Raw genomic sequence first — 24,443 nt, 5'->3', positions numbered from 1 at the left:
GGCTACCCATTCCAGTATTCTTACCTGGAGAATCCCATGCATAGAAGAGCCTGGCGGGCTACAGTCCATGGGATTCCAGAGAGTCAACCATGACTAGGTGACTAAGCACACACACACACACACACATACATACACACACAGACACATACAAACACAGGAGATGCACCAGACAGAATAAAGAAATTATAGGAGTGGTAAGGTTTTGAATCATGGACAACACTGTGCCTAATTTTATCATTAGCTGGAGATAACGGAGGCATAAACTGAACACAGAATAATACATCATGGAGGACAGCAGTTGATTTTCCACGATCGTCTCTTTATTTATTTCTATTAATTATTTTTATTGGACAATGTCACATTATGTTCTTTTACAACAAAATAAATGTCACATCTATACATTTATCCAGTCTCATTTTAAATTTCTTTCCTGTTTAGCTTACCAGGACGATCTCTTTATTCCTGACAATTTCATTTTTTTTTTTTTGAATTGTATTTTTATGTTTTTAGCACCAAAAACATTTTGTATTGGGGCATAGCCTATTAACAATGTTGTGATAGTTTCAGATGAACAGTGCAAGGACTTAGCCATATACATACATGTATCCCTCAAACCCCCCTCCAATCCAAGCTTACACATAACATTGAGCAGAGCTCCATGTACTATACAATAGGTTCCCGTTGGTTATCACTCGACATAGCTGTATGTACATGACCTTCCTAAAGTCCCAAGCCATCCCTTCCCCTCGGCAACCATGGGTTTGTTTTCTAAGTCTGTGATTCTCTTTCTGTTTTGCAAGTAAGTTCATTTGTATCATTTCTTTTTAGATTCCATATATAAGGGGTGTCTTATGATATTTCCTGACCATTTCTTTACAACAATTTCCCTAGGGATAACTCCAACACGTGGGTCTCTAGTGTGTAACCACCCAGGTTCATATCAGATTCTAGAAGCACATATCCATGCAAGTCCCATGCCCTCCTAGAATCTACATTTCCCCCTGCAATCCTGCACCACCCCCACTATCACCTTTCCTTTTCCCAATCGCATTGAGCAGATGTCTGAAACCCTAGGTCTGTATTCCCTTTATGATGTCCCCAAGTTCTAGATTTCAGTTTCAACGTGCACAGAAGAAAGTTTCTGACAGAGGCAATCCCCTAGGCAGGGTCAGGACAGTTGTATATAATGGGCTCCATGTGATGGCATACATCCTCACCACAGTGAGGACAGGCGCTGAGGCTAATCCAGATGATCCTAGGATGTCCCAAGTCTCTCAAAATCTCCAACAGCTGAGCCTGAAGCTGGGAAAGTCTCCCTACCAGGAGAACACCGTGAGGTCTGTAACTCTCCTGAGGGGCAGGATAACGCTCTTGCCTTAAACAGGGCAGCAGAGCGGTGTGTCTCAGCAGCTTCTCCATGACAGCCATGGACAGGAGGTTCCCACAGAGGCTGAAGGGCCTGAGCTGGGAGCAGAGGCTCAGGGCAGGCAGGAAGGCCTCCAGCTGGGAGTCCGTGGTCTCATACACATCTTAAGTCCAGTTCCTGGAGGGTGGCTGCAACTTTCTCCAGCAGAACGTGGAGGAGCTCAGGACTAAAGTCAGTCATGGTGACACAACTCAGATCCAGGCTCTTTAGCTGACTGATGTTTGGGCTCTGGGACAGGTAGGTCAAGTCTGATTCAGTAAGCCAGCACTTGGTTATTGACAGGCTGTCCAAGGGGGACTTCAGGCACCTGGGGAGAAACCAAGCAATTAGTTCTTGAGAACTAGGTGCCAGTTGCACACAGGTAATAGACAAATGGTTTCTACAGGGCTAAGCTTTGTCTGATCATCTGTTTTGAGGATCAATACACTGATGTGCCAGTCTCATTCTAGTCTGAGCCTTGTCAACCTCACTGTTGCACTGAGTCACTTCATAGTACCAGAAAGACTCTCTATCCTCATCTATCAAGCAGATTACAACATATTCCACTTCCTCCTGAAAAATGAAGATCATGGAATCACTATAACATGCTATGAAGAGATCCAGAAAGGGTCTCCATCAAGTGTGGACATCACTGAATATTAGTGTGGGGAGATGAGATCTCATAATGGTTTAAGGTAAGGCTTCGTTCAGGACAAGATGGAGCTCCAGATCCTATCTCTGGCCAGGTGAGGCTGTAGGGAGACATACATAAGGAACCAACTTACACAGGATCCCAGTGATGCCAGTCTAAAGGGCTCACTGACGTTTCTGCACGGTATGCAAGCTTTCTATCAGTGTTTATGATCCTTTTCTCTCAGCTCAATTAACATCATCTTCAGAACCATTCTTCTCCTATATATGGATTAACTTATCCAGAGCACAAAACAACTTTTACACAGAGGGAATTTAGAACAGGTTCACTGTGTGCACAAACCTTGGGAGCATGGAGATTTTCTTCAGGAATGCTCTGATCTGATGTACTTTCCCGACTTCAATGTCTTTTCTAATTATCCTATTTTTACCATTTTGACATAGACACCTTCAAGGTAGGAGGAAACTGCAAACTCTGGGATGCAAGCATCCCAGTCATTACTCCATATCTTCCAAGCAAGGTGTCTCACAAGAGCCACTAGACTGCTTTAACCTCCTACCTTGATTTGTGTGGTTCAGAATCACCACACTCTAGGAGAGAACAACAGAGGAGACTGTGCTTTTGACATCTAATGTTGTGTTCAATGTAACCCAGCCAGTGGTGCACACTCACCTGAACATCTGGTCCAGGTGGCCTTCAGGGAAAGAGGGAGACTCCAGATGGAGATCCTGGAGGTGGCCCAGCCTCAGAAACTGAGAGGTAATTTGCATAACGTGGTGCTCTTCCTGCTTCTTGAAGGCAGACACGTGGATGGGGAAGAGAATGAGTCTCTGCAAACTACACATCTCACCCAGAAAAGGAGCAAATGTGGCCAGGGTGGACAGATTCCATGTGCAACTCACGTACACCTCTTGGATACAGTCCAGCTGCACCAGGCTCAGGACCTTCACAATATTTCCCATTGGCATTGAAACGATCTTCAGCTTCTTACAACACAGGTGGATGGAAGATTTTCTTTGCTCCACCCACCAAAGGAAGTAGGTGAGGAAGTTGTCCAGGGTCTTTTCCTTCAGGCAAAGGTCTATAAAAACCTTCAGTGGAGCTGAGCACAACTTTGTTGTTGGCCTGGGCTCAGGCACTGCTGCCGTTCGTGAGCTTGAGCACCCATAACTGCTGGCTCCGGACCACATGCTCCAGAAGTTCTGGCCAGTATTTCGTAAATCTAGCACCCACAGTTTGCACCTCCTGGGAGAAGAAGGAGATTGATAAGGATGCATTAAAAGATACACAGGGTAGAAAAAAACAGCCTCACAAATTGACAGAAGACTGCCCACCTGTGCTGTAACATTCCTGACGTCACCAGCTGCCTTGACTTCTTCCCTCTCTGCCTCACTTTCCTTCATCTCCTTTTCCCCTCTTATCCTTTCTGATGCTTCACTTCTAGTAACTCTAACCATGACTGGGAGGAGTCGGGGAATACTCTTTCAGGATCCCCTTCTTTAAAGGCACTCTTATGCTTTCAGAAAACATTTCCCTTAGTGAGCCAAGGCTTCTTCATTGCTATCTGCAGAACCCTCTGAAGATGTCATTACCTCACCCCAGGTGTCTCCCCTGAGACACCCAGGATTTTTACCAGATTACCCAAATCAGACTCACTTGGATCGAACCTTCTGGGCAAGCAGGACATCGAGTGCTTCCAGCACTGCTTTTAGGGGCCCCACATGAGGCAGGTCAATCAGGGCCCCTAGAGGCAGGTGGACAAAGGGCCAGATTTGCACCATTGCTTTCAGGGTCTCAACATGTCTTCCATGGAAGGCTTCCAGGAAGAGGCGTGGGAAGAGCTCCGTGGGCAGACTCTCCCGAGTAGAAAAGTCCAAGTCATAGGCCCTCAGCAGGTGCATTCCCGCCAGGTCAAGGAGTCTGGGTGGGGTCTGGACACTCATCCTGACTCTGTTCCAAAATGACTCCTGTTGAAACTGCCAGGGAGCAAGGGATCCATTTTAGACAATGCAGAAGCACACATTAGAATGTCTCCCTACTCTTCCAAGGAATCCACTCAGGGCCAAGATCATTTATCTAGCAGCAGTACAAGAGAGGCACTTAGCCATATTACACTAGGCAGGGCTCAGTGGAGACAAAGTGATGACTCTTTCTGTATTTTGAATATGCATTTTACTAGTACTGAGGAGGCAAAGGCAACCACTAGCCCATTTGGGTCCATCTACTGCTTTTTGTATTCATTTGCACCTAGAAATGAATGCATACTAAAGTGCATGAAAACTGACTCCATCTTTATTTGGGGAAAATAGTCCGACCATCACTTAGAGCTCTAACTCTATGGGAAGAGGAGAGTCACGTGGATCCACACAGCCTCCACTGTCAGTGATTCATAAGATGAGTGCCATTTGTATACTAATATGTATTTTAGATTTCATGAAATAAAATTCCAAACTGATATATTTCACTAAAAATATCTGCTTGGTATAGACATTTAAAGTGATACCAGCTAAATCACAAATCACAGTGTTTGAGATTCATGTAAAACTATCCTGAGAGCAAAACCAAAACCTTAAATGTGTTCATAGGAGAGAAATGATTCTTTTTGAAAACCCTGCCTACCATCCAGAAACATGTGCCTCCACTCAACTTACTCCATAAGTAAGAAAAGGACGTCTTTATCTGAGGGTGGTTACTTACTGCTCTGCTGTGGCTGGTGGTGCACTCAGACCTCAGACCCTGTGGAGAACTCAGCTGGGGTCTCCGGAACCAGAAAAGTCTACACCTCTTCTGCAGTGCATGAGGCTTTTAAGGGTCATTCTATTCCCATCATCTCTCTGTCCCACTACTAACCCAATCAGAGAGGGACATCTGATTAGATTCTAGAACTCTCATTGTATTGGTCTTGATTGGATCTTCATTTTTTCTGTAGGTTAGTTCATTGCATCTTATATACATTCAGGAAGGAGAAAATGATCAGGTATCTGGGTAATCAAGGACCTATTCACTTCCCAAACATTGACTGAATTTTACCAATATGGACAGTTAAACTCTTGGGAGTCAGACAGGAAAGGATTGTTGGTTGCTAACATTGAATACAAAAAGAAACAAAAGTTCAAAGTATCATTATTGGGAGAGTTTTGGTGAAGTCAAAATTAGCAAAATATCCTTGAATTAAAATAGCTTCATGAAAACAGTGATGTTGTTCCCAAAGAAAACAAAACGCACTCATCCATGTATCAGCTTGTCACTCAGGTGTTATGTAGGAAACACAGGAGACTGTGAGCATGTTCAGGCAGCAAGGGAAGAGCTGTCCAGGATATGATTGGTTTTCCAGCCTTAAGCCACATCTTCTCTGAAGGTGGACAGATCAGGACACTTATTTCTCAGTGAGAAGTAAGAGTGGATCTGGACAGGTTGGAGTTGGGTATTTCTAAAGGAACCACGTGAATGATAAACAACAATATAAAATAAATAACACAATAATAGTGGGAGACTTTAATACCCGACTCACACCTATGGATAGATCAACTGAACAGAAAATTAACAAGGAAACACAAACTTTAAATGACACAATGGACCAGCTAGACCTAATTGATTATCTATAGGACATTTCATCCCAGAACAATCAATTTCCCCTTTTTCTCAAGTGCACTTGGATCCTTCTCCAGGATAGATCACATCCTGGGACACAAATCTAGCCTTGGTAAATTCAAAAAAACTGAAATTATTCCAATCATCTTTTCTGACCACAATGCAGTAAGATTAGATCTCAATTACAGGGAAAAAACTATTAAAAATTCCAACATATGGAGGCTAAACAACATGCTTCTGAATAACCAACAAATCACAGAATAAATAAAAACAGAAATCAAAATATTCATAGAAACGAATGAAAATGAAAACACGACAACCCAAAACTTATGGGACACTGTAAAAGCAGTGCTAAGGGGAAGGTTCATAGCAATGCAGGCTTACCTTGAGAAACAAGAAAAAAATCAGATAAATAACCTAACTCTACACCTAAAGCAACTAGAGAAGGAAGAAATGAAGAACCCCAGGGTTAGTAGAAGGAAAGAAATCTTAAAAATTAGGGCAGAAATAAATGTAAAAGAAACAAAAGAGACTATAGTAAAAATCAACAAAGCTAAAAGCTGGTTTTTTGAGAAGATAAATAAAATTGACAAACCGTTAGCCAGACTCATCAAGAAACAAAGGGAAAAGAATCAAATCAACAAAATTAGAAATGAAAATGGGGAGATCACAACAGACAACACAGAAATACAAAGGATCATAAGAGACTACTATCAGCAGCTATATGCCAATAAAATGGACAACTTGGAAGAAATGACAAATTCTTAGAAAAGTATAACTTTCCAAAACTGAACCAGGAAGGACACAGGGAAATTTAAAGATGTTATTCAAGGTGATATTGAGATAGTAAAAGAAGGCTCCCCTAGTGACTCAGAGTAAAGAATCCCCCTGCAGATGCAGGAGACACTGGCTTGATCTTTTGATCTAGGAGGATGCCACATGCTCCAGGGCAACTAAGCCCAGGAGTCACAACTACTGAGCCTGTGCTCTACAACAAGAGAAGCCGAAATCAGAAGCCTGTGCACCACGAGGAAGAGTAGCTCCCTCTCACCACAACTAGAGAAAGGCGTGCACAGCAATGAAGAACAAGGCAACCAAAAATCAGGAAAATAAAGTTTTGTAAAAAACATAGCAAAGGAGAGTGGCTCAGAGGAGTCACTCTCAACTTCAGTTCAATTCAGTTCAGTCGCTCAATCGTGTGCGACTCTTTGTGACCCCATGGACTGCAGCACGCCAGGCCTCCCTGTCCATCACCAACTCCCAGAGTTTACTCAACTCATGTCCATTGAGTTGGTAATGTCATCCAACCATCTCGTGCTCTGTCATCCCCTTCTCCTCCCACCTTCAATCTTTCCCAGCATCAGGGTCTTTTCAGATGAGTCAGTTCTTCTCATCAGGTGGCCAAATTATTGGAGTTTCAGCTTCAACATCAGTCCTTCCAATGAATATTCAGGACTGATTTCCTTTAGGATTGACTGGTTGGATCTCCTTGCAGTGCAAGGGACTCTCAAGAGTCTTCTCCAACACCACAGTTCAAAAGCATCAATTCTTTGGCTCTCAGCTTTCTTTAGAGTCCAATGCATGACTGCTGGAAAAATCATAGCTTTGACTAGATGAACCATTGTTGGCAAAGTGATATCTCTGCTTTTTAATATGCTGTCTAGGTTGGTCATAACTTTCCTTCCAAGGAGTAAGCATCTTTTCATTTCATGGCTGCAGTCATCATCTGCAGTGATTATGGGGCCCCCCAAAATAGTCTGCCACTGTTTCCACATCTATTTGCCATGAAGTGATGGGACTGGATGCCATGATCTTAGTTTTCTGAATGTTGAGTTTTAAGGCACCTTTTTCACTCTCCTCTTTCACTTTCATCAAGAGGATCTTTAGTTTTTCTTTGCTTTCTTCCTTAAGTGTGGTGTCATCTGCATACCTGAGGTTATTGATATTTCTCCTGGGAATCTTGATTCCAGCTTGTGCTTCATCCAGTCCAGCATTTCTCATGATGTACTCTGCATATAAGTTAAATAAGCAGGGTGACAATATACAGCCTTGACGTGTACTCCTTTCCTGATTTGGAATTCTCAACTTAGATGGCTTTTTTTCCTCCAGGAAGTTGTGATCAAGATAACAAATGGCATGAAAAGACTAAATCTAAGAATGTGAGAAGAGGAGAGCTCTGACATTTCCTGGGATCAGACATTTCCAAGACTGAGAGGCAATAAGGGTGGGCACTGCGGGTTCCTGGGGGAACTTGGAGCCAGGGAAGAAAAAAAATCTTGATCAGTCCCAGATAACCCTGCCATCCAGAGGTAACTGCTACCAGGAGAGGTCATCTGTAAGTTGTTTGTTTTTTTTCCCTCACTGAGGCCACTTTCCAGATGGCAAATTTCCCCAGTCATTTATCAGAGATCAAACCAGTGTGTGAGTGCATGCTCAGTCATGTGCAACTCTTTTTGACCCCATGGACTGTAGTCCACCAAGATCCTCTGTCCATGGAATTTTCTAGGTAAGAATACTGAAGTGGGTGGCCATTTCCTTCTTCAGAGGATCTTCCCCACCTAGTAGTCAAACCAAAGTCTACTGTGTTTCTTGATTTGGCAGGAGGATTCTTTACCAGTGTGCCACCTGGAAAGCCTGCAGGTGTTTTAGAAGCCAAACCATAATTTCATTGACCCCTTTCCAAGTGTGTTGAAAGCATTAATGTTTCCTCAAACTTAGATGCCTTCAATACAGATTCTGATCAAAGGCACAGAAATTAAATTCTGTGCTTATATTCATAAATACCAACACCTTTTGTCCCCTAAATACAAAAGTTCATACTGGTTGTTTAAAGTTTTACTATATTCAGGGATTACTCCTACTTTGGGCTGCATCACACAAAGAAATGTTTGAAATTTAAGGTCACCTATAAAGAGAGAATCTTTCTCCACCTTTAAAAGTTATCCATGCTACTGAACAACAGCAATAACATCCACGGTTCAGTGATGCTGTCTAACTGTCACATCCTCTACTATCACCTTCTCCTTTTCCCTTCAATCTTTACCAACATCAGGGTCTTTTCTAATGAGTTGGCTCTTTGCATCAGGTGACCATAGTATCAGAGCTTCAACTTCAGCATGAGTCCTTTCAATGAATATTCAGTTTATTTCTTTTAGGGTTGACAGGTTTGATCTCCTTGCTGTCCATGGATTCTTAAGTCTTTTGCAGCACCACAATTCAAAAGCATAAATTCTTCAGCAGTCAGCCTTCCATAACGTCCAACTCTCATATCCATACATGCTATGGGAAAAACCATAGCTTTGACTATGTGCATCTTTGTCAGTAAAGTGGTGTCTCTGCTTTTTAATATGCTGTCTAGGTTTGTCATAGCATTCTTTCCAAGGAGTAAGTACCTTTTAATTTCATGGCTGCAGTCACCATCTGTAAGGATTTCGTAGCCCAAGAAAATAAAATCTGTCACTGCTTCCATGTTTTCCCATTCTATTTGTCATGAAGTGATGGGATTGGATTCCATGAACTAGTTTTTTTAATGTTGAGATTCAAGTCACCTTTTTCACTTTTCTCTTTCACCATCATCCGGAGTTTCTTTAGTTCCTCTTCACTTTCTGTATCATTTCCATATCTCAGTTTCTCAACACTTCTGACAATCTTGATTCTAGCTTGTGACTCATCGAGTCCAGTGTTTCCTGTGATGTACTCTGCATAGAAGGTAAATAAGCAGGGTGACCATATATGGTCTTGTCTTAATTCTTTCCCAGTTTGGAACCAGTCAATTTTTCCATTTCTAGTGCTAAGGATACTTCTTGACCCCCGTACAGGTTTCTCAAGAAACAGGTAGGGTTTCTGGTACTTCCATCCCTTTAAGATTTTTCCACAATTTTTTGTGATCCACGCAGTCAAAGGTTTTAGTGTAGTCAAGAAAAAGTAAATGTTCTTTTGGAACACCCTTCCTTTCTACCTGATCCAAGGAATGTTAGCAATTTGATCTCTGGTTCTTCTGCCTGTTTGAAACCCAGCTTGAACATCTGCAACTTCTTGGCTCATGTACTGCTTAAGGCTAGATTGAAAGATTTTGAGCATAACATTGCTAGTATGTGAAGTGAGTACAGTGTGCAGTAGTTTGAGCATTTGATGGCATTGCCTTATTTGGGATTGGAATGAACTGATCTTTTCCAGCCCTATGGTCACTGTTGAGTTTTTTTTTAATTTGCTGACATATTGAGTGCAGCACTTTAACAGCATCATATTTTAGGATTTTAAATAGCTCCAACTGAGCTATTTAAAATCCATTCACCTCACACCACTAGCTTTGTCCATAGTAATGCTTTCTAAGGCCCACTTGACTTCACACTCCAGGATGTCTGGCTCTAGGTGAGTGATCATACCATCATGATTACCCAGGTCATTAAGACTTTTTAATATATACTTCTTCCATGTATTCTTGCCATCTCTTTTTAATCTCTTCAACTTCTCTTAGGTCCATACTGTTTCTGTCATTTCTTGTGGCCATCTTTGAATGAAATGTTTTCTTGATATCTCCAGTTCTCTTGAAGAGATACCTAGTTTCTCCCATTCTATTGTTTTACTCTATTTCCTTGAATTTCCCTTTAAGAAAGTCTTCTTATCTCTCTTTGCTCTTCTCTGTAACTCTGTATTCAGTTAAGTGTATCTTTCCCTTTCTCCCTTATCTTTCACTTCTCTTCTTTCTTCAGCTATTTATTAAGGCTCTTCAGACCATCACTTTGCTCTCTTGCATTTCTTTTTCTTGGGGATGGTTTTAGCCACTCCCTCCTGTACAATGTTATAAACCTCTGTCCATAGTTCTTCAGGCACTCTGTCTACCAGATCTAATCCTTTGAATCTATTCTTCACTTCCACTGTAAAATCATAAGGGATTTGATTTAGGTCATACCAGAATGGTCTAGTGGCTTTTCTTACTTTCTTCAATTTAATCCTGAATTTTGCAATATGGAGTTCATGATCTGAGCCACTGTTAGCTTCAGGCCTTGTTTTTACTGACTATATAGAGCTACTCCATCTCTGACTGCAAATAGCATAATCAATCTGATTTTGGTATTGATTCTCTGGTGATTTCCATGTGTAGTCATGTCTTGGAATGTTGGATGAGGGTGTTTGCTATGACCAGCTTGTTCTCTTAAAACTGTATTAGCCTTTGTCTTTCATTTTGTACTCCAAGGTCAACCTTGCCTATTGTTTCAGGTATCTCTTGATTTCCTACTTTTCATTCTAATCCCCTATGATGAAGAGGACAACTTTTTTGGTATTAGTTCTAGAAGGTGTTGTATGTCTTCATAGAACTGATCAACATCAGCTTCTTTGGCATTGTGGTTGGGGCACAGACTTGAATTACTGTGCTATTGAATGATTTGCCTAGGAATCATATCAAGTTTATTCTATTGTTTTTGAGGTTGCACCTAAGCACTGCATTTCAGACTCTTTTGTTGACTATGAGGGCTACTGCACTTCTTTAAGGGATTCCTGCCCATGGTAGTAGATACAATGGTCATCTGAATTAAATTCACCCATTCCCATCCATTTCAGTTCACTGATTCCTAAAATGTCCATGTTCAATCTTGCCATCTCCTGCTTGACCACATCCAATTTACCTTAATTCATGGACCTAACATTCAAGGTTCCTATGCCATAGTGGTTTTTTCAGCATTGGACTTTAATTTAACTATCAGACTTACCCACAGCTGAGGGTCATTTCTACTTTGCCCTGACACTTCATTATTTCTGGATGAATTAGTAATGGCCCTCCACTCTTCACCAGCAGCATATTGGACACCTTCTCACCTGGGAGGGGGGTGCATCTTACAGTATCATATCTTTTTGCCTTTTCATACTATCTGTGGTGTTCTCTAGGCAAGAATACTGAAGTGGTTTGCCATTTCCTTTTCCAGTGGACCATGTTTTCACAGAATTCTTCACTATGACCCACCCATCTTGAGTGGTCCTGCACCGACTGTCTCCTACCTTCACTGAGTTACTGAAGCCCCTTCACCATGACAAGGCTATGATCTATGAAGGGTCAGGGAACTAAGATCCCTCATGTCCCACAGCATGGCTAAAAAAAAAAAAATAAAGACCTTTATTATTATAGCACAGTAAACAGAATGAACCTCATTTTAGCTATGCTTCTTTCATGGGAACTACAGAGATCCCCAGGTGATGGTGTTTTTATACCAGGTTTACTTCTCAGCTTAGGAACCCTGACCTTAGGGAACTCAAATCCTTTATAAGGAAGCATTCTTGCCTGGCTTTTTCCCAATTTTTTTTTCTTCTTAAGCTTTATTTTTTAGTGGAGCTTTGACTGTAAAATGTTATCAACTAAAACACAAATTAAAATGTTTCAGATTCAGGCAAAACTACAATGAGAGGCAAAACCAAAACCTGAAATATATTAATTGGAAAGAAACAATCTTTTGAAAACCCTCCCTACCATCCAGAGATACATACCTCCCTTCAAGATTAGCTAACTATAAGTAAGAAAAAGGATATCCTTATCTGAAGGTGATAACTTACTGCTCTGATGTGGCTGGTGGGATGCTCAGACCTCAGACTCTGCGGAGAACCCAGCTGGTGTCTCTAGAGCCAGAGAAGTCTGCTCCTCTTCTCCAGAGCTTGAAACTTTTAATAAGGCTTTCTATTTCCATCATCCCTCCATCCCACTGCTAAGCCAATCAGTAATGGGCACCTGATTAAATTACTGTGGTCCCTGTGGATCTTCATTTTTCTCTAGGTTAGTTGGTTGAATCAGATATACATTCAGGCGGCAAAGAATGATGGGATGACTGAGTAATCAAGGACCGATTCAAGGATTCACTTCACAAATACTGATACCTATCCTACCAATACAGACAGTTATATTCTTAGGGGTCAAATAAGAAAGTGATTATTGGTTCTTCCATTGGACAAGAAAAAGCAAAAGTTGAAAATATCATTGTTTGGGATCTTTGGTCAAATCAAAATTATCAAAAAAATCCCTGAAGTAAAACAGCTTCATGAACACAATGGTGTTGTTCCCAAAGGCGGTGGGGGGGGGAGGGGAATACTCATTCCTGTATCAACTTGTCACTCAGATGTTATGTAGAAAACATAAGAGGTTGTGAACCTATTCAGGCAGCAAGGGAAGAGCTTTGGGGATGTGATTGGTTTTCCAGCCGTAAGCCAAACGTTGTCTCAAGGTTGACAGGTCAAAATCACCCTGAAAAATAAAAGTGTGTGTGGACAGTTTGAAGCTGGGAATTCCTAAGGGATTCACTAATGATGACAATAATCTAAAATAAAGGTTTCTTTCTTTCTGTTATTTTTTCTTTTTTGGAAAGAGAAATTAGAAATGTTATTCTTGGTGATATTGAGAAAGTAAAGGAGTGAGTCAGAGGAAACACTGTCACCTTAGATGGTGCTTTTTTCCCAGGATCTTGGCATCAGCACAACATACTGCATGAATAAAATAAGCCTAAAAATGTGAGGAGAGAGAGAGGATGAGTCCTTATATCAGACCTTTCCAAAACTGAGAGGCACTTGGGTCAGCACTGTAGGCTCTTGGGGAACTTGGAGCCAGAGAAGAAATAAACTTTGGTCAGTCCCAAATAACCTTGCCATCCAGAGGCAGCTGCTGCCAGGTGAGATTTGTTTGTTTATCTCACTGATGACATTTTACAAATAGCAAATTTCCCTAGTCATTTTTCAGGGGTGTTAGAAGCCACATCTTATTTTCACTGCCCCATTTCCAAGTGTATTTAGATCACTACTGTTTCCTCAAACTTAGTTATGTTCAACACAGATTCTGATCAAGGTGACACAATTAGGCACAGAAATAAAATTCTGTTTTTCTGTTCATAAACACCAACACCTTTCCTGCACTAAATACAGAAGCTCTTATTGGTGTTGAATGTTCTACCACGTTCAGGATGACTTCCACTTTGAGCTGCATCACACATAGCAGATTTACAAACAATGTTGTGACAGTTGCAGGTAAACAGTGAAGGGACTCAGCTATACATGTACATGTATACATTCTCCCCCATACTTCTCTCGCACCCAGGCTGCCACCTTACATTGAGCAGAATTCCATGTGCTATACAGAAGCTCCTTGCTAGTTCTCCATTTTAAATACTGCAGTGTGTACATATCCATCCCAAACTCTCTAACTACCCCTTTCTCCTACCCTTCCCCCAGGGCAACCATTCTCTAAGTCTGTGAGTCTCTTTCTGTTTTGAAAGTAAGTTCATTTTTATCATTTCTTTTTAGATTCCACATATAAGGGTTGTCATACTGTATTTCTCCTTCTCTGTCTGACTTATTTCACTTGGTAATTAACATCCATTTTGGATGCAAAGATGAGATGCAATTTGGGTGGGAAGTGGAGGAGGGTCCCCCATCTTGGCTGAGACCGAGGAAAGGGATGAATGTTCTTTGGAAATTTTGCAATTTGGTCTTCTCACACATCACAGCCTTCAGACTTTGAGAATTGTGCTTTACAGAAGGAAATGAGAAAAATGAGGCCTAGTACCGTGTTGTTGTCATCCAAGTGATACCAGATTGCCTGCTTTGATCCATAGAAATGCCATGGAAGATGAAAGTCAAACCACATCCCATTGGTTGCCTGACACAAATCAAGGAGGAGCATAGGGACCTGCAGTGGCTTCACGGGCCCTGGCCTGGCCTCCCCTTTGTGGGAAAACTCCTTGAATGTCCAGAGCTGAGAACGGTAGGAACCAGTGAAGATGCTGATATGTAGAGTATCTGTGCATATTGTGGGGTCATGTGTTAATGAGCCCTCAGTGTGCTTTCTTCTCAGTTTTACTTTGAAACAAAAATTGCTCTAAAAAAGAAAATCTACTTTTACAAATGTAACTGTAACCCTTCCTGCTCTAAAATTTTATTATACTAAATATTTTCTAAAGCAGAAGAAAAACTAATGCTCATTGATTGTCAAAATCAGTTTCTAAGTCCTATGTTTTTGAGATGCCTAACCAAGTTAAACATTTTGAAAAATCCACATTAAAATAAAACTAAAATTTTAAAAATTAATTAAAACTACAAACAAAATAGTTATATCCTTTATAATTTTTTGAAGAGCATTTATATCTTAGGTATTTAAATGAATATTATTTAATCACACAATTATTTAGTAAACTAGCATTTACAGAAAAGTGACTTCCCAGGTGACTCAGTTCGTAAAGAACCAGTGTGCAATGCAGGAGACACAAGAGACTGGGGTTTGATCCCTGGGTCTAGACAATCCCCTGGAGGAGGAAATGGCAACCCACTCCTATATTCTTGCCTTATGGAGGGACCAAGACAATCACAAGGACTGCTCATGTCCAGGGTCATGGCCTGAGTCAGTAGTGAGGGTCCTCCTACTCATTTCCTTCTGTAAAGCACAATTCTCAAAGTCTGAAGGCTGTGATGTGTGAGAAGACCAAATTGCAAAATTTCCAAAGAACAGTGCAGGGGTCTGCACTCGAGTGGCTCACTGTACACAATATGTTCCTCTCAGTGTGTATAAACCCACTGAACAGCCCCAGAAGTAAGCAAGGTCAGAGATGCCCCAGATAGAATAAGGAACTGGTGGCAGTGGTAAGGTTTTGGATCATAGACAACTCAGTGGCTTTAAAAAAAAATCAGTGTTTGGAAATTCCTGTGGTGTGAACGGAAAAATTAAGAATACATCATGCACAGCAGCAGCAGTAGGCTTACAATGAAGGTCTCTTTATTTCTGACCATTTCTTTATAACCATCTACCCAAGGATAGCTTCAACATGTGAGTCTCAACCTCAAATCCACCTAAAGAAATTTAGGTTCCTATTTCTGACTCTACGGGACACATGTCCACAAATATCCCATTACCATGGAGACTATATTTCCCCCTGCAATCTTGCTCCTTGCAAGATTACATTTCCTTTTCACATTCACATTGAGAAGATGTCTGAAACCACGGGTCTGTTTTCCCTTCACAATGTACTTTGTCCTAGATTTCAGTTCCCAAGTGCTCAGAAGAAAGCTTTTCATCGATGCACTCAACTAGGTAAGGGTGTTACTGCTGTATATGATGGGCTCAGGATGATAGAATGTGTTATCTCCACAGTGTGGACAGAGGGTGAAGCAAATCCAGATGGTCCTGGGACGTCCCAAGTCCTTCAGAACCTCAAGCAGTTCCATCCAACACTGGGCAAGTCTACCTGGTTGGAGGATCCCCTGAGAGCTGAAACTCTCCTGAGGGACAGGGTACAGCTCTCGACTTAAACTGGGCAGCCTGGAGGTGTGTCGCACCAGCTTTCCCACGATGGCCATGGAGAGGAAGTTTCCACACAGACTGAAGGATGTGAGCTGGATGCAGAGGCTCAGGGATGGCAGAAGGAATTCCAGGTGGAAGTCCCTGATCCCACATTGCTCTAAGTACAGCTCCTGGAGGGTGGCTGAAACTTTCTCCAGCAGAGCTGGGAGGAGCTCAGGACTAGAGTAGGTCATCGTGACACCACTCAGATTCAGGCCCTTTAGCTGACTAACTTTCAGACTCTGGGACAGATGGGTCAGGTCTGAATCTGTAAGGAGGCAGCGAGTTATCGTAAGGGTATTCAAGGGGGTCATCGGGCACCTGGGGAGAAAGAGAGGAATTAGATCTTAGAAAATGAGGTGGAATTTGACTGCAAGTTGAGAGACAAGTGATCTGCCCAAGCCCAAGTCTGGTCAAATCATCCAATAAGGATTAATACCCAGAATGGCCAATCTCATTGCAGCCAGTCATTTCACCTCTATGTGACTGGGTCAAGTACATAGAATTTTTTTTCCTTATTAGCAGATATTTTTATTCATGAAAAAGATCAAGTTATTATTTTTTTTTTAGGTTGACATTTTAAGGAATTTTCTTTAATTTTTTTAAATTTATTTTAATTGGAGGCTAATTACTTCACAATATTGTGGTGGTTTTTGCCATACATTCACATGAATCAGCCATGGGTGTACATGTGTTCCCATCCTGACCCTCCCTCCCACCTCCCTCCCCATCCCATCCCTTAAAGTACATAGAATCTTAAAAGCTCTCTCTCCTCATTACTCAAGCAGAGTAAAACTTACTTTGCTTCCTTATGAGGATGAATGAAGATAATGGAATGCACTAGGACAAGCTCAGAGGAGAGACTGATATCTTACTTCAATCAAGAGTGGACATCACTGAATGTTAATAGTAAGAGATATACTTAAAATGCTTCCTAGGCCGGCTTCCTTCCCATCACACTTTGGCCCCAGGCACCCATCTCAGGCAGGTGAGGCTTCTGACATGTGTAGAGGACAAACCTGGGCAAGATCCCATGACATCCACTGAGGCTGACAGTCTGCAGGGGCTCACTTACATCCCTGCTTTATCTGCAAACTATCTACCAGTTTTTATGATCCCTTTGACCCCTGCTCTATTACCATCAACTCCAGGATCATGTATTTTCCATATACTAATTACTTTATCTGGATCCACAAACAAGCTTTTACAGATAGGTTATTTGAAATAGGCTTATAGTGGTCACAGAACTGGAGGGCACACAGCTTCGGTGTATAAATGCTCAGACCTGGCTGAGTTGTCCGTCTTCGATGCCGCATTCCCTTACCCATTTTCCTAAGTCATCTAGGAAAGATAACACTAACTAAAAAAGAAATCAAATACCCACTCCACTATATTCTAACCCCTAGTCTATAGCTTCCTAACAGGATGTCCCTTTCCAGAACTTCTGTCCCAGTTTGGACCGCTACCTTGATTTGGGTGGTTGTGTGATACCACAGTTCGGGATAGAACAGCAAAGAGGATAGTGCATTTGATATCCTAGTGTTGTTTACTGTTACCTGGCCAGCCATGCATACTCACCTGAGCATCTGGTCCAGGCAGCCTTCAAGGTAGAAGGGGGATTCCAGATGAAGATCCCGGAGGTGGTGCATGCTCAGGAACTGAGATGTAATTTTGACAATGTGCTGTTTGTCCTGCTCCTTGGGAGCTGGCAGGTGGATGTGGGAGATGAGGAGTCTCTGCACTTTACTTATCTGGCCCAGGAGAGGGGCAAACATGGCCAGGGTGGGCAAACTCCAGGTGCAATTCACGTGTACCTCCTGGATACAGTCCAGTCGCATCATGCTCAGGACCTTCATAATATTTTCCATGGGAAATGAAAGAATGCTTAGTTTCTTACAGCACAGGTGTATGGAAGCTTTCCTCTCCTTCACCCACTTTAGGAGGTAGGTGAGGAATCCATCCATGCTCCTTTCCTTGAGGTGAAGTTCTATGAACACCTCAAAGGGAGTTGCGGGATTCTCGGCCCTCAAACTGTCCACAGCCCCTGGCACCATTGATGAGCTTGAAGACACATGGACCTTGGATCTAGACCACATTCTCCAGAAGTCCTGGCCAGAATTCCTTAAATCCAGCACCTGCAATTTGCACCTCCTGTGGGGAACCAGCAGATTGGCAAGGATGGTTTAAGATCCACACAAAATTTAGGCAACACTCTGACTTCCCACCTGAGTTTTTACTTCATATTCCTGACATCACCTGCTGCCTTGCCCTCTTCTTCTGTCTCTGCCTCACCTTCATTCATCTCCTTTTCCCCTTTAATTTCTCCTAGCTTTATACTTCTAGTGCCCTTAGGCATCCCTGGGAGGAGGCTGGGACATACTTTCAGATTCCCTTGCATCTTGGACACTGATGCACTGCTGAAAGACATGTGCTTAGTCCCTTCAGTCATGTCTAACTCTTTTGTGATCCCATGGGTTGTAACCCAGGTTCCTTTGTCCATGGAATTTTCCAGGCAAGAATACTGGAATGGGTTGCTATGCCCTCCTCCAGGGGATCTTCCTGACACAGAGATTGAACCCTTGTCTCCTATGTCTCCTGCATTGGCAAGCAAGTTCTTTACCACTAGTGCTACCTGGTATTTCTCAAAGTGAGCTCAGCAACGGCCAAATCTCTGTATTTCTTCATTGGCATCATCAGAGGCCACTGGTCCATCGATTTACCATCTACTCTCCTGACTTCCCTGATAACTGAGTTGGTAAAGAGTCTGCCTGCAATGCAGGAGACCCCGGTTCTATTCCTGGGTCAGGAAGATCCACTGGTGAAGGGACAGGCTACACATTCCAGTATTCTTGGACTTCCCTTGTGGATCAGCTGGTAAAGAACTTTCCTGCAATGCGGGAGACCTGGGTTTGATCCCTGGGTTGGGAAGATCCCCTGGAGAAGGGAAAGGCTACCCACACCAGTATTCTGGCCTGGAGAATTCCATAGACTACAGTCCACAGTGTTGCAAAGAGTCGGACACGACTGAGCAACTTTCACTCACTTCACTCCTGACTTCGGCTGTCTCTTCAGGACTGCCCATATCCTACCAGGTTACCTGCATCTGACTCACCTGGGCTGATCTTTCTGTGCAAGCAGGACATCAAACCATTCAGCACTGCCTGTAAGGTTCCCAGATGAGGCGTCTGCATCAGGCCCTCCAGAGGCAGGTGGACAAAGGGCCAGGCTTGAACCAAGGCCTTTAAGGTCTTTCTGTGTCTTCCACAGAATGCTTCCATGAAGAGTGGGGGGAAGAGCTCGATGGGCAGACACTCCAGAGCAGAAATGGCCAAGGCCTCATTGGTTAGTAGGCTCTTTCCTGCCAAGTTCAGGAGTCTCAGGGGGTTCCAGATACTCATCCTGAATCTGCTCCTAAAGGAATCCTGTGAGAACTTGCAGGGAACAAGGCATCTTTCTCAGGTAAGCATGAACACCCCTTCATCTGTCTCCCCACCCTCCAGAGGAACTAATTCACAGTCAAAGTCACTGCTTTGGCAGTGGTGGAAGAGCCTCAGTTTTTGTACGATTTCACTCTGGGTTCAGTGGGCAGAAAACCATAGCTCTGCCCCTACAGGCACCAGAACAAGCATCTCAGAAGGACCAAGGAGGAAGAAACACAACCCACTAGTCCATCCATTTCCATCCGCTACTTTGCTCATGGGAAACTTGTACCATGACCTGAATGTTAAGCTCAATCTTTTTATGGGGGAGAAAACTCTAAATCGTCACTTAGAGCCTTAAAACTATGGGAATAATAGCTTCATGTAGCCCAACACAACCTTTACCCTCAGTTCCCACAGTTAACGTGCTAGGAAAGATGAAACATATACTCCTTATATGAATGCTACTTGCACAAACTATTTTCAGTGTTGAGAAATAGAATTTCAAAAATTTAGATGTTTTCTTTGAAAACTAAAATCTTGTTGATTAAGATATTTTTAAATGAGATAAACCAAAGCACAAATTCGGATGTTTGGGATTAAGGCAAAATTACACTTAGAGGCAAAACCAAAGCCTTACATTTACACATCTGGAAAGAAAGAAAAAGGAAAATCTCCTTGACATCCATAGCTGCACACCACCAGTGAAAACCTGCTGACCATAGGTAAGATGAGGGTGTCCTTTGCTGAGGTCTGTAACTTACCAGCTCTGCTGTGGTTGGCAGGGTGCTCAGATAGCTCCCAGGCAGTGACTCCAGAGAAAGAAACTTCTGCACCTCTTCTTTGATGCCTGAGGTTTTTATAAGCCTTTCTGATCACATTATTTCCCTGTCCAACTACTACCATCCAATCAGAAAGCGATGCCTGATTAGACTTGGGGCTGTCCTCCAGGAAAATCTTGATTAGATCTTCACATATAACCAGATGAATTGATTTAATCAGATATTCATTCAGGAGGGAATACATGGGGTGAGGGGAATCAAAGGCTCAATCATGGATTCACTCCTGGAACATTGATTTTCACTAGTAGGTCACTTCTGGGAGTGTCCCAGGTGTCTGAGTGGTAAAGAATCTGCTTGCCAAGCAGGAGACTCAGGTTCTGCCAGGGTTGGGAAGATCCTCTGGGGAAGGAAATGGCAACTCACTCTAGTATTCTTGCCTGGGAAATCCCGTGGACAGAGGAGCCTGGTGGACTATAGTCCATGAGGTCGCAAAAGAGTTGGACAAAACTTAGCACTAAACAATAACAACAAATGGAGTCTGTTATAGCCATGAGTGTGAGACAGGAAAGCCATTATTTGTTCCTGCCATTGGAAAGCCAAAATGAAGTTTGAAAGCATCACTGTATTGTTTGGGAATGCTTTGACAGATTGATGTAAACAAAATGTCCCACGATTAGAGCAGCTTCAAAAACATGGTGGTGTCATTCTCAAAGGAAACAACATAAATTCCTCTCTGTGTCAAGTTGTCGCTTTGGCTTTACATGAGAAACAGCAGATCACGAGCCAATTAAAAGGAGCAAGGGAAATGCAATTGGGCCTGTGCTTGGTTCTCTGGGCTTAAGCCAAGGCTTCTCTGAAAGAGCTGGCTCAAAATCACAATCAAGAGTAAGGGTGAGGGCTGGGTAGTGAGGCGGGGGCGGGGCGGGGGTCGTTCCTAAAGGGTCCTCGTGAATGACACAGTGTAAACTATTGTTTGTCTGTTTTTTTGTTTTTTGTTTTTCCTCTTGGAGAACAAGAAGAATAAAAGATTTTTGGTGGGGTTTAGCAATTAAAACCCTTTTATGAATCACTGCCTTACTGTGGCAGAAAGGCTTGGGTAACTCAATGAAACTATAAGCCATGTCGTGCAGGGCCACCCAAGACAGATGGGTCATAGTGGAGAGTTCTGACTAAACATAATCCACTGGAGGAGGGAATGGCAAACCACCCCAGTATACTTGCCATGAGAACCTCATGAACTATATAAAAAGGCAAAAATATATGACACTGAAACATGAGCCCCCCAGGTCAGAGGTGTCCAATATGCTACTGGAAAAGAGCAGAGGACAACTACTAATAGCTCCAGAAAGAATGAAGCAGCTGGGCCAAAGTGGAAACGATGCTCAGCTGTGGATATTTCTGGTGATAAAAGTAAAATTTGATGCTCTAAAGAACAGTATTGCATAGGAACCTGGAATGTTAAGTCCATGAGTCAAGGTCAAGATGGAGATGGCCATCTTAGGAATCAGTGAGCTAAAATGGACGGGACTGGGTGAATTTAATTCAGATGATCATTATAGCTACACTGTGGGCAAGAATCCCATAGAAGAAATGGAGTAGCCCTCACAATCAACAAAAGGGTCCGAAATGCAGTACTCCGGTGCAACCTCAAAAATGACAGAGTGTTCTTGATTCATTCCCAAGGCAAACCATTCAACATTACAGTAATCCAAGTCTATGCCCCAACCACTGGTGCCAAAGAAGGTGAAGTCCAGTTCTATGAAGACCTACAAGGCCTTCTAGAATTAATAACAAGAAAAGATGTCCTTTTCATCATAAGGGATTGGAATGCAAAAGTAGGAAGTCAAGAGATGCCCAGAGTAAAAGGCAAGTTTGGCCTTGGAGTACAAAATGAAGCAAGGCACAGGTTAACAGAATTCTGCCCAGAGAATCTACTAGTCATAGCAAACCCCCTTTTTCAACAACACAAGAGACAACTTTACACATGGACATCACCAAATTATCAATACCAAGTTCAGATTGATTACATTCTTTGTAGCCAAAGATGGAGAAGCTGAAATCAGTCAGCAAAAACACAAGACCCAGAAATGACTGTGGCTCAGATCATCAGCTCCCTATAGCAAAATTCAGACTTAAAATAAAGAAAGTGGGGAAAACCACTAGGTCAGTTAAGTACTGACTTGAATCAAATTCACTATGAATATAGAGTGGAGGTGATGTATAGATTCAAGGGATTAGATCTAGTAAACAGAATGCCTGAAGAACTATGGACAGAGGTTCTTGAAGAACACTGAACAGGAAGCAGTGGTGCAAACCATCCCAAAGAAAAAGAAATGCAAGAAGGCAGGCTGGTTGTCTGAGGAGGCTTTACAAGTAGCTGAAGAAAGAAAAGAAGCAAAAAGGGAGAAAGGGAAAGATACACCCAACTAAATGCTGAGTTCCAGAGAATACCAAGGATAGACAAGAAGACCTTCTTCAATGAACAATACAAAGAAAGAGAGGAAAACAACAGAAGGGGAAAGACTAGAGATCTCTTCAAGAAAGCTGGAAATATCAAAGAAACAGTTCATCCAAAGATCATCACAATAAAGGACAGAAATGGTAAAGATACAATAGAAGCAGAAGAGATCAAGAAGAGTTGGCAATTATACACAGAACTGTACAAAAAAAAATCTTCACGACCCATATAATCACGATGGTGTGATCACTCACACTCACCTAGAGCCAGACATCCTAGAATGTGAAGTCAGGTGGGCCTTAGGAAGCATCACTACAAACAAAGCTAGTGGAGGTGATGGAATTCCAGTTGAGCTATTTCAAATCCTAAAAGATGATGCTGTGGAAATGCCGCACGTGATATGCCAGCAAATTTGGAAAACTCAGCAGTGGCCACAGGACTGGAAAAGGACAGTTTTCATTCCAATCCCAAAGAAAGGCAATGTCAAAGAATGCTCAAACTACCACACAATTACACTCATCTCACATGCTAGTAAAGTAATGCTCAAAATTCTCCAAGCCAGGCTTCAGCAATACGTGAACCATGAACTTCCAGATGTTCAAGTTGGTTTTAGAAAAGGCAGAGGAACCAGAGATCAAATTGCCAACATCTGCTGGATCATCAAAAAAGCAAGAGAGTTCCAGAAAAACATCTATTTCTGCTTTATTGACTATGCTAAAGCATTTGACTGTGTGGATCACAATAAACTGTGGTAAATTCTTCAAGAGATGGGAATACCAGACTACCTGACCTGCCTCTTGAGAAACCTGTATGCAGGTCAGGAAGCAACAGTTAGAACCGGACATGGAACAACAGACTGGTTCCAAATAGGAAAAGGAGTATGTCAAGACTATATATTGTCATCCTGCTTATTTAACTTATATGCAGAGTACATCAGGAAAAATGCTGGGCTGGATGAAGCACAAGCTGCAATCAAGATTGCCAGGAGAAATATCAATAATCTCAGATATGCAAATGACACCACCCTTATGGCAGAAAGTGAAGAACTAAAGAGCCTCTTGATGAAAGTGAAAGAGAGTGAAAAAGTTGGCTTAAAGCTCAACATTCAGAAAACTATGATCATGGCATCTGTTCCCATCACTTCATGGCAGATAGATGGGGAAACAGTGGAAACAGTGGGTGACTTTATTTCTGGGGGCTCCATAATCACTGCAGATGGTGATTGCAGCCATTAAATTAAAAGATGCTTACTCTTTGGAAGGAAAGTTATGATCAACCTAGACAACATATTAAAAAGCAGAGACATTACTTTGTCAACAAAGGTCTGTCTAGTCAAAGCTATGGTTTTTCCTGTAGTCATGTATATGGATGTGAGAGTTGGATTATAAAGAAAGCTGAGCACCGAAAAATTGATGCTTTTGAACTGTGGTTCTGGAGAAGACTCTTGAGAGTCCCTTGGACTGCAAGGAGATCCAACCAGTCCATCCTAAAGGAGATCAATCCTGGGTGTTCATTGGAAGGACTGATGTTGAAGCTGAAACTCCAATACTTTGGCCACCTGATGCGAAGAGCTGACTCATTGGAAAAGACCCTGATGCTGGGAAAGATGGAGGGCAGGAGGAGAAGGGGACGACAGAGGATGAGATGGTTGGATAGCATCACCAACTCAATGAACATGGGTTTGGGTGGACTCCGGTAGTTGATGATGGACAGGGAGGCCTGGCGTGCTGCGATTCATGGGGTCACAAAGAGTCGGACACGACTGAGCAACTGAACTGAACTGAACTGAACTGAAATAGGATACATTTTTTAAAATTTCTCTTTCTGATA

The 24,443-nt window shown here is 42.3% G+C and overlaps 2 protein-coding genes across 2 annotated transcripts; both read right to left on the bottom strand.

Moving 5' to 3' along the window:
- Positions 1-1,069: 1,069 nt before the first annotated feature.
- LOC145504599 (PRAME family member 12-like) lies at positions 1,070-5,045 on the bottom strand. Its single transcript, XM_081485709.1, has 3 exons — positions 3,714-5,045; positions 2,730-3,302; positions 1,070-1,733 (listed from the first exon to the last, which is right to left on the bottom strand). The coding sequence occupies exons 1-3, from the start codon at positions 3,998-4,000 to the stop codon at positions 1,520-1,522; spliced, it is 1,074 nt and encodes a 357-aa protein (XP_081341835.1). The 5' UTR covers positions 4,001-5,045; the 3' UTR covers positions 1,070-1,519.
- Positions 5,046-15,370: 10,325 nt separating this feature from the next.
- On the bottom strand, positions 15,371-18,362 carry LOC145504597 (melanoma antigen preferentially expressed in tumors-like). Its single transcript, XM_081485708.1, has 2 exons — positions 17,533-18,362; positions 15,371-16,275 (listed from the first exon to the last, which is right to left on the bottom strand). The coding sequence occupies exons 1-2, from the start codon at positions 18,048-18,050 to the stop codon at positions 15,702-15,704; spliced, it is 1,092 nt and encodes a 363-aa protein (XP_081341834.1). The 5' UTR covers positions 18,051-18,362; the 3' UTR covers positions 15,371-15,701.
- Between the last annotated feature and the right edge of the window lie 6,081 nt (positions 18,363-24,443).

This window comes from Giraffa tippelskirchi, chromosome 5, assembly GCF_054371585.1.
Source record: "Giraffa tippelskirchi isolate mGirTip1 chromosome 5, T2T-mGirTip1v1.2.pri, whole genome shotgun sequence".
Classification (NCBI taxonomy): Eukaryota; Metazoa; Chordata; class Mammalia; order Artiodactyla; family Giraffidae; genus Giraffa; species Giraffa tippelskirchi.
Note: the sequence above shows the minus strand (reverse complement) of the source record. Positions and strands in the feature narration are given on the sequence as shown.

Bases quoted from the DNA above. Each gene is read 5' to 3' on its own strand.
- LOC145504597 (XM_081485708.1), bottom strand. From the start codon at position 18,050: ATGTGGTCTAGATCCAAGGTCCATGTGTCTTCAAGCTCATCAATGGTG. The intron at 16,276-17,532 runs GTGAGTATGCAT...CTTTCTCCCCAG, and splicing joins TGCCTGGACCAGATGCTCAG to GTGCCCGATGACCCCCTTGA.
- LOC145504599 (XM_081485709.1), bottom strand. From the start codon at position 4,000: ATGAGTGTCCAGACCCCACCCAGACTCCTTGACCTGGCGGGAATGCAC. The intron at 3,303-3,713 runs GTGAGTCTGATT...TTCTTCTCCCAG, and splicing joins GCCCAGAAGGTTCGATCCAA to GAGGTGCAAACTGTGGGTGC. The intron at 1,734-2,729 runs GTGAGTGTGCAC...GTTTCTCCCCAG, and splicing joins CACCTGGACCAGATGTTCAG to GTGCCTGAAGTCCCCCTTGG.